The sequence below is a fragment of the Coregonus clupeaformis genome, unplaced genomic scaffold (assembly GCF_020615455.1).
Source record: "Coregonus clupeaformis isolate EN_2021a unplaced genomic scaffold, ASM2061545v1 scaf0061, whole genome shotgun sequence".
Classification (NCBI taxonomy): Eukaryota; Metazoa; Chordata; class Actinopteri; order Salmoniformes; family Salmonidae; genus Coregonus; species Coregonus clupeaformis.
This window is the reverse complement of record NW_025533516.1, coordinates 87906-103565: the sequence shown is the minus strand read 5'-3', so window position 1 is coordinate 103565 and position 15660 is coordinate 87906. Positions and strand designations below refer to the sequence as shown.

General features: G+C 40.8%; 1 protein-coding gene across 1 annotated transcript in view; it reads right to left on the bottom strand.

Annotated features, from left to right (window-relative positions):
- The window catches only part of LOC121546305 (TBC1 domain family member 4-like), a 154233-nt gene extending 139307 nt beyond the window's left edge, over positions 1-14926 (bottom strand). The window contains exon 1 of the mRNA XM_045212896.1: positions 13797-14926. Within this exon, the coding sequence (XP_045068831.1) occupies positions 13797-14219 (423 nt within the window). The 5' untranslated portion in view covers positions 14220-14926. The remainder of the gene's footprint in view (positions 1-13796) is intronic.
- Positions 14927-15660: the final 734 nt, after the last annotated feature.

Genomic DNA, 15660 nt, shown 5'->3' with positions numbered 1-15660 from the left:
AAAAATGACTTTCGGTAGCGCCTACCTATATAAATATAACTTTAGGAGCTGGATTGCCTATCTTTGCAATTTGTTTATTTTCGATTGCGCTCGTTAGCATATTCAGCACGCACCCTCAATGGGCTGTTTTGCGTTTTTTGGCAACCCATTTATGTACTAAGCTGGTAATACCGTAAATCCCTGGGTGACAGAAGGACGGTATGACAATATGAAAATCTGGACACCACCCAACCCTAGCTATAATAGTAGAATTTTTGACAGCGAAAACGAATGGTTCTTTTTTATCCTGGAAAACTCCCCAGTCCTTAACAATTACAAGCATACCCATAACATAATGCAGCCACCACTATGCTTGAACATATGGAGAGCTGTACTCAGTAATATGTTGTATTGGATTTGCCCCAAACATAACAATTTGTATTCAGGACAAAAAGTTAATTGCTTTGCCAATTTCTTTTGGCAGCATTACTTTAGTGCCTTGTTGCAAACAGGATGCATTTTTTTGAATATTCGTATTCTGTACAGGCTTCCTTTTCACTTTGTCACTAAGGTTAGTATTGTGGAGTAGCTACAATGTTGTGATCCATCCTCAATGTTCTACCATCACAGCCATTCAACTCTAACTGTTTTAAAGTAACCACTGGCCTCATGGTGAAATCCCTGAGCGGTTTCCTTCCTCTCTGGCAACTGAGTTAAGAAGGACGCCTGTATCTTTGTAGTGACTGGGTGTATTGATACACCATCCAAAGTATAATTAATACCTTCACCATGCTCAAAGGGATATTCAATGTCTGCTTTACTCTTTACCATTCCTTGCAAGGCTTTGGATAACCTTCCTGGTCTTTGTGGTTGAACCTGTGTTTGAAATTCACTACTCGACTTTACAGAAAATTGTTTTTGTGGGGTACAGAGATGAGGTAGTCATTCAAAATCATGTTAAACACTATTATTGCACACAGAATGAGTCCATGCAATTTATTGTGACTCCTCAACTTATTTAGGCTTGGCATAACAAAGGGGTTAAATACATATTGACTCAAGACATTTCAGCATCCCATTTTAATTAGTTTGTAAAAATTTCTAAAAACATAATTCCACTTCAACATTATGGGGTATTGTGTGTAGTCCAGTGACTAAAAAAGCTTTGCACACTCTTGTCATTCTCTCAACCAGCTTCATGAGGTAGTCACCTGGAATGCATTTCAATTAACAGGTGTGCCCTGTTAAAAGTTAATTTGTGGAATTTCTTTCCTTCTGAATGCATTTGAGCCAAATCAGTTGTGTTGTGACAAGGTAGGGGAGGTATACAGAATATAGCCCTATTTGGTAAAAGACCAAGTCCATATTATGGAAAGAACAGCTCAAATAAGCAAAGAGAAACGACAGTCCATCATTACTTTAAGACATGAAGGTCAGTCAATACTGAACATTACAAGAACTTTGAAAGTTTCTTCAAGTGCAGTCGCAAAAACCATCAAGCGCTATGATGAAACTGACTCATGAGGACCGCCACGGAAAGGAAGACCCAACATCAACTGTTCAGAGGAGACTGTGTGAAATCAGGCCTTCAGGATCTAATTGCTGCAAATAAACCACTACTAAAGGACACCAATAAGAAGAAGATACTTGCTTGGGCCAAGGTTTCAACTGAGGGGGCCAAGTTCCAACTGCAGGGGGTTGGAGGGAGACATGTTTGGCTAGGGGGAATGGTATGGGGAATTGGGGGTGTAGGCCCACCCTTTTACTTATTTTTCTTTACATACCAATTTGACTACTACAAAATAATTTTTGATCAATATTATCATTTCTCTGTATGCATTTCTTACTTTTGTTGTTCTTTTGAGTGGCAGCCCACAGGTACATGTTATATACACTGAATATATTAATTGTAATTGATATTGTACCTGTAAACCCCCCAACAAACAAAACAAATAAAACTGTTTATGCTTTGTCATTATGGCGTATTTTGGGTGTAGATTGATGAGGGGAAAAAAAAACATTTTAATCCATTTTAGAATAAGGCTGTAACGTAACAAAATTTGGAAAAAGTTAAGGGGTCTGAATACTTTCCGAATCCACTGTATACAGTATAAGACAGTTTCAAAAATCTGATTGAATAGGCTATGTTTTCCATCATAATAAGTACAGGACGGGTTTGATTTTGGTCAACTACGAGTCCAACGTGGTTATAAAAGCTACAAGGTTAAAAACAATAATTTTAAACATGGAGAAGACTGACAGGTAAAACATGACAAGGCAGTTTAGTCATTATGTTAGCAAGCCTATTCACTGAACATTAGATATGTGACCTTGGTCAGCTGTTTGATGCTGTCCAAATTACAATGTCAACACTGTTACCAGGTTGGAGGCAACTCAACTGCTTTGCAAGAGCAACACAATTCTAGGCAGTTCCCTTCCTAACTGGGGATACATGCAAACTTCTACTTTGACACGTAAATCTCCCATTATCATGAATTAATGATTTTAGAATGTGAAAATGTCTGTAATAAATGTAGCCTACCTTTCTCAAGTAAGGATTAGGCCTTCAATCCATTAAGTCCCATTATGATGAACTCAGCCATTCTGGTTCAGTGGTTTAGTCACGCTCCTCACATTTGACTTGGCTTGGTGGACTAAACTAGGCAGCCTAGGTGTCACCGGGACCTTGAGTTGACTGGCTCAGAAAAATAATAGGACAGGACAGACACAGGGACACAGCAGAAGGTAGATTCCATGCTAAGGGTCACCCAGTGGTCCAAGAATGAACAAGAGATGTGTGCACATCCCTGATTAACACACTGTTGCTGCCGGGCCAATAATAGATCTATGTTGAGTAAAGAAAGAGAGAGCCTGTAATTTGGTACATGCCACTCCCACATGCTTTAAATTAGCTTTAAAGGGATACTTCGGATTTTGGCAATGAAGCCCTTTATCTACTTCCCCAGAGTCAGATTAACTCATGGATACCATTTTTAGGTCTCTGCATCCAGTATGAAGTAAGTTCGAAGTAGTTTGCGAGCCAATGCTAACTAGCGTCAGCGCAATGACTGTAAGTTTATGGTATCTACTAGCATGCTAGCAGTTACCACAGACTTCCGGTCATTGCCCTAACACTAGTTAGAAATTGAGCTAACGCTAGTTAGCAACAACCTTCAAACTGCATGCAGAGAGATAAAAAATGGTATCCACAAGTTCATCCGACTCTCATTGCCAAAATCCTGCAGCATTCCTTTAATGAGCCTACACATACTTTGACTAGGCTTGGGGGGCTATACCGTATATGGTCATTCTACAAAAATGGTGGCTTTCCTGTCGCCCTACTTAAACGCCAAGAAAAACACTTTAAAATGTCAGATAATGACACAGAAAATATGTTTTTGTTTTAATTTAAGTGTTTTATTGTTAATAAAACATATGTAGGACAGTTACATCACACAAAATGTTTTATATACAGTACCAGACAAAAGTTTATTTTATGACAGCTTTGCACATTCTTGGCATTCTTAAGTTGGAGTCATTAAAACTCATTTTTCAACCACTCCAAAAATGTATTGGTAACAAACTATAGTTTTGGCAAGTCGGTTAGAACATCTACTTTGTGCATGACACAAGTAATATTTCCAACAACTGTTTACAGACAGATTATTTCACTTATAATTCACTGTATCAAAATTCCAGTGGGTCAGAAGTTTACATACACTAAGTTGACTGTGCCTTTAAACAGCTTGGAAAATTCCAGAAAATTATGTCTTGGCTTTAGAAGCTTCTGATGGGCTAATTGACATAATTTGAGTCAATTGGAGGTGTACCTGTGGATGTATTTCAAGGCCTACCTTCAAACTCAGTGCCTCTTTGCTTGACATCATGGGAAAATCAAAAGAAATCAGCCAAGACCTCAGAAAAAAATTGTAGACCTCCACAAGTCTGGTTCATCCTTGGGAGCCTGAAGGTATAACGCTCATCTGTACAAACAATAGTATGCAAGTATAAACACCATAGGAACACACAGCCATCACATCGCTCAGAAAGGAGACACGTTCATCTCTAGGAGACAGAAAGCACCTTGGTGCGAAAAGTGCAAATCAATCCCAGAACAACAGCAAAGGACCTTGTGAAGATGCTGGAGGAAACAGGTACAAAAGTATCTATGTCCACAGTAAAACGAGTCCTATATCGACATAACCTGAAAGGCCGCTCAGCAAGGAAGAAGCCACTGCTCCAAAACTGCCATAAAAAAGCCAGACTACGGTTTGCAACTGCACATGAGGACAAAGATCATAGTTTTTGGAGAAATGTCCTCCGGTCTGATTAAACAAAAATATAACTATTTGGCCATATGTTTTGATGAAAAGGGGGGTGGCTTGCAAGCCGAAGAACACCATCCCAACCGTGAAGAACGGGGGTGGCAGCATCATGCTGTGGGGGTGCTTTGCTGCAGGAGGGACTGGTGCACTTCACAAAATAGATGGCATCATGAGGAAGGAAAATTATGTGGATATATTGAAGCAACATTTCAAGACATCAGTCAGGAAGTACAATTTTGTTCGCAAATGGGTCTTCCAAATGGACAATGACCCCAAGCATACTTCCAAAGTTGTGGCAAAATGGCTTAAGTACAACAAAGTAAAGGTATTTGAGTGGCCATCACAAAGCCCTGACCTCAATCCTATAGAAAATGTGTGGGCAGAACTGAAAAAGCGTGTGCGAGCGAGGAGGCCTACAAACCTGACTCAGTTACACAAGCTCTGTCAGGAGGAATGGGCCAAAATTCACCCAAATTATTGTGGGAAGCTGTGGAAGGCTACCCGAAACGTTTGACCCAAGTTAAACAATTTAAAGGCAACGCTACCAAATACTAATTGAGTGTATGTAAACTTCTGACCCACAGGGATTGTGATGAAAGAAATAAAAGCTGAAATAAATCATTCTCTCTACTATTATTCTGACATTTCACATTAAAATAAAGTGGTGATCCTAACTGACCTAAGACAGGGAATTTTTACTTGGATTAAAAGTCAGGAATTGTGAAAAACTGAGTTTAAATGTATTTGGCTAAGGTGTATGTAAACTTCCGACTTCAACTGTACATACAGTGGGGGAAAAAAGTATTTAGTCAGCCACCAATTGTGCAAGTTCTCCCACTTAAAAAGATGAGAGAGGCCTGTAATTTTCATCATAGGTACACGTCAACTATGACAGACAAAATGAGGGAAAAAAATCCAGAAAATCACATTGTAGGATTTTTTATGAATTTATTTGCAAATTATGGTGGAAAATAAGTATTTGGTCAATAACAAAAGTTTCTCAATACTTTGTTATATACCCTTTGTTGGCAATGACACAGGTCAAACGTTTTCTGTAAGTCTTCACAAGGTTTTCACACACTGTTGCTGGTATTTTGGCCCATTCCTCCATGCAGATCTCCTCTAGAGCAGTGATGTTTTGGGGCTGTCGCTGGGCAACACAGACTTTCAACTCCCTCCAAAGATTTTCTATGGGGTTGAGATCTGGAGACTGGCTAGGCCATTCCAGGACCTTGAAATGCTTCTTACGAAGCCACTCCTTCGTTGCCCGGGCGGTGTGTTTGGGATCATTGTCATACTGAAAGACCCAGCCACGTTTCATCTTCAATGCCCTTGCTGATGGAAGGAGGTTTTCACTCAAAATCTCACGATACATGGCCCCATTCATTCTTTCCTTTACACGGATCAGTCGTCCTGGTCCCTTTGCAGAAAAACAGCCCCAAAGCATGATGTTTCCACCCCCCATGCTTCACAGTAGGTATGGTGTTCTTTGGATGCAACTCAGCATTCTTTGTCCTCCAAACACGACGAGTTGAGTTTTTACCAAAAAGTTCTATTTTGGTTTCATCTGACCATATGACATTCTCCCAATCCTCTCCTGGATCATCCAAATGCACTCTAGCACGGGCCTGGACATGTACTGGCTTAAGCAGGGGGACACGTCTGGCACTGCAGGATTTAAGTCCCTGGCGGCGTAGTGTGTTACTGATGGTAGGCTTTGTTACTTTGGTCCCAGCTCTCTGCAGGTCATTCACTAGGTCCCCCCGTGTGGTTCTGGGATTTTTGCTCACCGGTCTTGTGATCATTTTGACCCCACGGGGTGAGATCTTGCGTGGAGCCCCAGATCGAGGGAGATTATCAGTGGTCTTGTATGCCTTCCATTTCCTAATAATTGCTCCCACAGTTGATTTCTTCAAACCAAGCTGCTTACCTATTGCAGATTCAGTCTTCCCAGCCTGGTGCAGGTCTACAATTTTGTTTCTGGTGTCCTTTGTCAGCTCTTTGGTCTTGGCCATAGTGGAGTTTGGAGTGTGACTGTTTGAGGTTGTGGACAGGTGTCTTTTATACTGATAACAAGTTCAAACAGGTGCCATTAATACAGGTAACGAGTGGAGGACCGAGGAGCCTCTTAAAGAAGAAGTTACAGGTCTGTGAGAGCCAGAAATCTTGCTTGTTTGTAGGTGACCAAATACTTATTTTCCACCATAATTTGCAAATAAATTCATAAAAAATCCTACAATGTGATTTTCTGGAATTTTTTTCCTCAATTTGTCTGTCATAGTTGACGTGTACCTATGATGAAAATTACAGGCCTCTCTCATCTTTTTAAGTGGGAGAACTTGCACAATTGGTGGCTGACTAAATACTTTTTTTCCCCACTGTATCTACCTCCATCCCTCCAGTATCCCTGCACATTTGGAAAGTATTCAGATCCCTTGACTTTTTCCATATTTTGTTACAGCCTTATTCTAAAATGGATTAAATCGTTTTTTTCCCCCTCATCAATCTACATACAATACCCTATCATGACAAAGCAAAAACAGGTGTTTAGACATTTTACTAAAAATTTAAAAAAATTTAAAAATAGAAATATCAAATTTACATAAGTATTCAGACCCTTTACTCAGTACTTTGTTGAAGCACCTTTGGCAGTGATTACAGCCTCGAGTCTTTTTGGCTATGACGCTACACGCTTGGCACACCTATATTTGGAGAGTTTCTTCCATTCTTCTCTGCAGATCATCTCAAGCTCTGTCAGGTTGGATGGGGGGCATCGCTGCACAGATATTTCCAGGTCCCTCCAGAGATGTTTGATCGGGTTCAAGTCTGGGCTCTGGCTGGGCCACTCAAGGACATTCAGAGACTTGCCCCGAAGCCACTCCTGCGTTGTCTTGGCTGTGTGCTTAGGGTCATTGTCCTGTTGGAAGGTTAACCTTCGCCCTAGTCTGAGGTCCTGAGCGCTCTGGAGGAGGTTTTCATTAAGGAACTCTCTGTACTTTGCTCCGTTCATCTTTCCCTCGATCCTGACTAGTCTCCCAGTCCCTGCCGCTGAAAAACATCCCCACAGCATGATGCTGCCAACACAATGCTTCACCGTATGGATGGTGGCAGGTTTCCTCCAGACGTGAAGCTTGGCATTCAGGCCAAAGAGTTCAATCTTCGTTGCATCAGACCAGATAATCTTGTTTCTTATGGTCTGAGAGTCCGTTAGGTGCCTTTTGGCAAACTCCAAGCAGGCCGTCATGTGCCTTTTACTGAGGAGTGCCTTCCGTCTGGCCACTCTACCATAAAGGCTTGATTGGTGGAGTGCTGCAGAGATGGTTGTCCTTCTGGAAGGTTCTCCCATCTCCACAGAGGAACTCTAGAGCTCTGTCAGACTGACCATCGGGTTCTTGGTCACCTCCCTGACCAAGGCCCTTCTCCCCCGATTGCTCAGTTTTGGCCAGGCAACTTCTTCCATTCTTCCACTGTGTTCTTGGGGAACTTCAATGCTGCAGACATTTTTTGGTACACTTCCCCAGATCTGTGCCTCGACACAATCCTGTCTCGGAGCTCTAAAGGACAACTCCTTCAACCTCATGGCTTGGTTTTTGCTCTTACATGCACTGTCAACTGCGGGCCCTTATATAGACAGGTGTGTGCCTTTCCAAATCATGTCCAATCATTTGAATTTACCACAGGTGTGGTAAACATCTCAAGGATGATCAATGGAAACAGGATGCACCTGAGCTCAATTTCGAGTGTCATAGCAAAGGGTCTGAATACTTATGTAAATAAGGTATATATTATGTATTTTTAATAAATTTGCCTAAATTTCTAAAAACCTGTTTTCCCTTTGTCATTATGGGGTATTGTGTGTAGATTGATGAGGGGGGAAAACAATTTAATCAATTTTGGAATAAGGCTGTAACGTAACAAAATGTGGAAAAAGGGAAGAGGACTGAATATTTTCCAAATGCACTGTAAATAGGGTACTGGAACTGACTTTTAAAATATTTCCTGTATATAGTATGCTTACTTACTTAGTTGTGTATTTCATATTTCTTATTATTTCTCGTGATTATTGCATTGTTGGGTTTTGAGTTTGCAAGAAAGGCATCTCACTGTACTTCTGCATTGAACATTAAAACTTGGAAGTATTTTCTCTCTTGACCAAATCCGTTTTTTTGTTATGAACATTTAATTGAATGGCCTATAAAGACACACTTAAAAGGCATCCCATACTATAAGTGGATACGCTGAACCTGTATTATGCAAAAAAAACTGTTAGACTCCTTAGTTTTCGTTAATTTACTGACCGTTAATAAAATCTTGAGTAAATTTCCAATATCCCCGCCCTCGTGGAAAGTCTGTCATAGTTACATGGAGGGCTATAAGCCGATGGTCTGACCGCATTCGGTCCTCAATATGTACTTTTTTTCACTTTTGGTACCATAGAAAAGGATATCAGAAAGTAATCAATCCGACTAGCTTGATTTAGCTTCTTACAAGTATATCTTACAAGGTCCGGGTTTTTAAGCCTCCATATATCGACCAGTTCCAACGTGTCCATAATATTCGTAATCTATTTGAGCGCCAAAGGGTGATAATTGGTAGTATGATTGCCTTTACGGTCTAATGATGTAATATGTTAGCAACTTAATGATTAATTGGGTAATTTCATGCGAAGCCTTAAGATTATTCACTGGTGTACATAGTTTGTAGTAAGGGGGAAAAGGAAATTTGACTAAAATAATTGATCAAATCACATGATTAAGTGATTTATTTACAATTTAAGAAGTGTGGTTTGAGCTACTGTGACCGCCATCTTCGATATTCTATATTTCTGCAGATGTCACCGGTGTTAACTTTACTGGTGTTACTGTTCCTTAAGGTTTTAATAGAATAGTCTGAATACTTGTCATTGATGTTACTGGTCACTGGTGTTATCGTCACAAATTAAATAGTCAAATTATATTCTGGAAAGTCTGAATTGTCATTGACATATAGGTTACACCAGTGACAAAAAGGCAACAAACATTTTTTATTTAATGTAGAAAAAATATCTAAATACATTAAGCTGTAATTTATGTTGATTTACATTGTTAAGGGGTTAACTATCATCTGACAAAAAAAAAGTAGTAAAAAAAAGGAATTATTAATTGTTTTAATTGGCTGGTCAAAAAGCCACCATTTCTGTAGAATGACTTATATACCGTATACCGGGGTATTTAGACATACCGACGGTATGATTTTCAATACAGCTTTGCGGGGGCTGCGGGAGCACATACTACGCCACTGCTTATAACTATAAGGGATATTTCGGGATTTTGACAATGCTGTCCTTTATCTACTTCTCCAGAGTCAGATGAACTCATGGATGCCATTTTTATGTCTCTGCGTGCAGTTTGAAGAAAGTTGCTAACTAGCGCTAGTGCAATTGCTAACTAGCGCTAACGCAATGACTGGAGGTCTATGGGTAGCTAGTTAGCATTGGCCCACGAAACTCCCTCTAACTTCCTTCATACGGGGTACAGAGACATAAAAATTGTCTCCACAAATTAATCTGACACTGGAGAAAATCCCAAAGTATCCATTTAACTATCTAAGTTGTGCCAAATAAATTATATCAAGCCCAGGGCTCCAGCTATGCATTTGGTTTGCTAACTTGCTAGCTAAGTAGCTAAATGGCAAGATCAAGCTTATTGGTTACAGTAAAGAATCAATCCCCTCCTGGATCAAGATTCATGTTGCCGAAATTGTTTTGTGCGTACAAAAAAAAAGAAATGGCAAAAAAAAAGAAATGGCGCCCCTTGTGTGCACTTCCGGTAATACTGTAAACCCCGGTATGATACAGAAACAGTATGATGGTATGCAAATCTGGATACTGCCCAACCCTAATTTTGACCCTGTTTGAATACTCTATAATGCATCCTTCCTTCCTTCTTCCCATCCTTGAAGAAATCCCAGATTTAACTAGATTTGATAGGTGTGATAAGGCTTCCACTGTGTTGCTGTCAATAATCATGTCAGATCCGTGATTAAGCTACCTCAAAGTAGGACAGAAGGATGCATTTTATATATTCAAATGAGGCCACTGTTTTGGCTGAAATAGTTGTTGTTCCAACATTTTAGCTATTAGTGGTGGTGCAGAAGGTTAATTATAGCACATGGGGCCACCATGCGCAGGCATTCTTTATTTATTCACCCAGTGACCCTAACAAAATTCCCCAGACACAGGTTGGCATGAGAGAGGGGTAAATCAGTGCCAATCTGCCGGCTGCAAGAACTCTTGACTGGACTCTAGGTTAGCCAGGTTAGTAGTATAAAGCGCAGTTCATCTCACGTTTTATCCACAACAGTAATGACCTCACATATTTCGCCTACCTTATCCGGAGGCAGCCCGACAACCCGCAGGTTAAGGGTCATAGCAACTATAATCCATGCATATTCTACATGCATATTGTATTGTTGTGCTATTTGTGTTGCATATAGTGTTGTCTATAGATTACTGAGTTATTACTTCATGTCATTTTATGAACTTTTTGACTATCTAAGACACTGAATACACATACGCACTAACTCTAAATTCAATCTGTGCTGTCAGATGAGATGATTTGAGTGTTAAGACTAAAAAGGCACTAATCTAGCTAACATTCAATTAGGCTACCAAATCAAAACTGCTCTAAAGCTATCTAACATGATCAAGCTAACACATTACACAATTAGAGAGAATAGATGCACCATATTAGAGAGAACGCAACAACCAGAGAAAATGCACCATAGGCCTCCCCACATTTATGCATATTCGCTCTGCACTATTGTTCATCATGAATCATCCTTTTGTCAGGGAGCTCTTTCTTCTGAAACGCACCATGACCAGTTGAACATCCACTTAACTTGTCTAAATCTGATAGATAACGAAGAATGTTAACCCAAGTCCTCAAGCTTGACAAAATCTGTCTACAAGACAGTTCTAAAACAAGCTCCAATAATAGATATTCTGAGAATGTGCTTCTGGTGTCTCCTAGTCCTTCTTTGTCCTGCAAAGGAGCGGTTAAATTCAGAGTGTCCTAAAATAACTCCACTTTTTTTTCATCTAAGGTAACTGGGGCCTGGGCATGTCTACTCCTATGCAGTGAGCAACACACCATGCATAGGCCTAGCCGTTCCAGGTTTAGGCCTACTTCAAACTTGGGAGTACGTGTCAAAACAAAGCACTTTAGAAACACACAGTGATCAATCATTCCTATAAAGGAAAGGAAAGTTGTGTGTGTGTGTGTGTGTGGTAATGGCAATCTGATAAGTGCAGAGAGGTAGCTAGCCAGGGGAACACAGCCCAGTCGGTGTGGGGGAAGGTGCGTTCCTCATGGTCCATCTGGCACGTTTCTACCGAGCCAGTATAACCTGCATAACAACAATGCTAGCAAGCTAAACTGAGGCATGCTGCTCATGTTGCCTTGCCTAGTGCTGCATCTTTTCTTTGGGTGCTGCAATCTATAGCATTTTACGCAACCTCCGCCAAGGGAGATCTTTGTTAGCAGCCCCGTCATTGCATGCGCAATTTGACAGAGGTCACATAGAATGAAGTTTTTCTCAAAAACTATGGATTGCTAGCCTCGCAAAGCCACCTGATCCCACAAGCTAACATTAAAATGCTGCACGGTTTTCGAGGCTAACGGATTGCAGCACAGAAAGAAAAGAACGCAACTACACAGGACAAACAAAGGTACAAGTTACGCATGAAAGAATGGAAATTTTTACACTATTGACTGATACCGACTCGATGTAGTCGGAGGTAGGCTACACTCCGCCAAAATCATCGCACCGCACCATCGGGTATCTTGGAGTTCAGAATTCTTGGCCGGCTACCCCATACCATGTGACTCAAGTGTAAACATGAAGCACAAGCCAGGGTATGGGAGGCACACACACACAGGTCAGTACACATTTGGTTAGGATAGGCTAGACCAGGGGTGTCAAACTCATTCCACTGAGGGGTGAGTGTCTGCAGGTTTTTGGTTAAGACCTAGACAACCAGGTGAGGGGAGTTCCTTACTAATTAGTGATCAATCAAGTACAAGGGTGGAGTGAAAACCCACAGACACGCCGCCCTCGGTGGAATGAGTTTGACAAGTGGGCTAGACCTATGCAAGTTGGACATTAAACCAAACACTTGTCACAAAGAGCAGATGATGATGAGGAAAGTGATTATTCTAGTCAATGCTGCTACCCTGCCTGAACTACAAGTAACAGGCGATGAGGCAATACTCAGGATGTACTGACCATTGCATATAAAGCTGCCGATTCAATATTGGGCCTATGAATCCCCTGAATCATATGGATACAGCCCTGATCTGGATTATTTTAGCCTATATTTAAATCCAGGTTGCCTATTCTATCCTAGCCCTTGGTCATGACTCTCAGTTACATTACATTACACATAAGAGTCATTGGACGAAGGCGTCTTCTGTATGGGGGAGTTTTGTTAAAAGCACCGACGCTCTGTCTGAACATTAACACGCATCGCTTGTGGTACGGTTTTGGAAGCATAAGGACAATATCTTTCATATCAGTAAGAAATAAAAAAAATTTAAACTGAAGGTTAAATTGATACACACCTTTATAGGGCTACACAGTTCCCACACGGCCACATTTCCATGTTACACCACTTGTTTACAGAAAACAGAAAGAAGACAGAGTGGACTACCTGTGCTAATTAGCTATCTGTGTCTCCGAATACCTGTGTGTAAATAGAAGACTGACTCCACAAACGTGTTGTGACTGAAAATACTGCCAGCTGCAACTATGTTAAAACATTGCACAATAAATGTGTATTTTGCATTTGTGAAATTATTTTCATGTGATATGAAAGTAGAGGGGTTATGTTTCTAGCAGAGTTTAGCAACTGAGAATCGATTCACTTCGCCTTTAAACAGAACGTGTAAGGTCCTTGGACTATAAGGAGTAATGTTAGGCTCCTTTAGTCCATTATTGGGCAAATTCTATCACAACACCACAATGACCTAAATACTTAATACCGACTCGAAAGAGTGTGTTTGAGGAATCTTTCCAAATACCAGATACCCTTTGTACACCATTTTATCACTAGGCCTACTACACAGAGACAGAGGACCACTGTAGTAAAGTTCTGAGTTCTCCAAAGGTTGACCATTGTTTTAGGGCTTATGCTTACCAGTAGCTGGTGCAACAATGTGGCAACTGTACTTGACCCATTTATAATGGTTAATGAATTAGGCGAATATGGGACCATACCTCCACATTCTTGCAAATGAAATAATAGGTCATCATTGCGGCGCAATTGACATTAGTAAAACTTGAGTGTACCTGTAAAGCCAGCATGATGGCAATCTGTTTGGATGTACTGTAGTTCTGACAGTGACATCTGTGCGTAAACGATATAACAACATGGCCGCGGGAAGATGTTTAGGGGTGATTTATTTGGGGGTGCTGGAGCACCCCTACTTCCCGCCGCTATGTATAACAGCCTACCTGGTTGGGGTCGTTTGTCCTGAAGACATGGCATGCCATCTCCGACTCCGGGTTGTCGGGCTGGCTCCGGATAAGGTAGGCGAAATATGTGAGGTCATTACTGTTGTGGATAAAACGTGAGATGAACTGCGCTTTATGCTCGAAGATGAAGACGGATGAGTTGGTGACATTGTTGGCGGGGACACATCGAATGAACGGCGGCGTGAGCACCAGCTGAACTTCCCTGGCCTGGACGGAACAAGTCTCGCGTCCCGACTCGTTCTTCTCAGTTTTCTTCCGGATCTCCGCCACCAACCACGGCAGCATAGGCAGGGTAGTCCGCTTGTCCAAGGAGGACCAGCCGATGTACCAGAGGGCAAACCTTTGAATATCTGTCTTCGAGAGATTACTCTCTTTATTCCCTTTGTCATCCCGACCCTCCATCTCCGTTTAATTATATGACAATGGAGAGACTATAAAACTATTCAAAACCTAATTGCTGAATTCAATACTAGCAATTGATGCAGCCCTTAATTATCGATTAATAACATCGATAATCGATAATGTATCAATGTTGTTTTGTGCCCAATTCAGCTGTATAGCTGATTAGCTAGATACACTTTTGAATATCTATGTCAACAGTTAATAATCCATAATTCAGGATGAAGTCCTGTTGAGGTAAGAAAGTTATTGCAACAAAGTCACATAAACACGCGTTCCTCGTGTCGCTCGAAACAACTGCAGCTAACCAGATCAGATCCTCACAGGGTGGTGGTTACTACCGTAACCTAGAAATGTCAGCTCCGTTAGTGCTTTACTGGTGTTGCTAGGTCACATTTGTACGAGGTGGACCGAGCAGTTCGCAACGGTGTTGAAGTTTATGTAGTGTGCTAGAACGTTGCGTCTGGAGCACGGTGTGTAAACAGTGAAAGGCCAGAAGAAAACACCTTTAAAAATGCTGGGTATTTCCCCCAAAACAGCAGTGTCAACGAGAGAAGGTAGTTCCACTTATATGTTCCCTTTGAAAAGAAAAGCCGTCCTTTGCAAGTGTGTCAGTTGTCACAGGAAAAACTCAGTTTGGTTGTTTATTTAGCGTTCTCTTAGGTACCATGAGCTCGAGACAACGCTGTGAAGCAGGCAATAATAACTAAGACAACGCTGTGAAACAGGCAAGAATAACTAAGTACTTCCGGGTTACGGATTTTTGGAATCCTTCAGAATAAGAATCCCGTCATGTATACTTTGTAAATTAATAATTAGGGCGAAAATGATGGAACATATGCATCATTATCGATATATTGTATGCATCTTATCATACACAGAATAATTTAAAGTATTTATATGAGATATTATGTGATTTATTTGTTAATGTTTTCAAGCCTAAATGTGGAAGCTGCTGAGGGGAGGATGGCTCATAATAATGGCTGGAACAGAGCAACTGGAATGGCATCAAACACATGGAAACCATGTGTTTGGTGTATTTGATGCCATTCCACCTATTCCACTCCAGTCATTCCCAACAGCCCGTCCTCCCCAATTAAGGTGCCACCAACCTCCTGTGGTCCAATATGAAAATAATATTAGATTTAAGCTGATTGACCTCTCTTTAAGGGCTGCAAAATGAGCAGTGACACTCCTCTGGGTGTAAACTGTAGATTTGGAAAGTAGTAGTGCTCCTGTATAGAATGGACCCCCCTTTTACTGCGACAAAACGTACAGGCAATATGTACGGTGTAATATGCATGTCCACTATGAAAAATTTACTAAACATTGTGCAATACAAATGGGCTAAATGTGTTTTCTAAAGTTTATTATAATAATTATAATATTATAAAACGTATTATTATTATTATTATTATTATTATTATATACAGTGGCTTCAGAA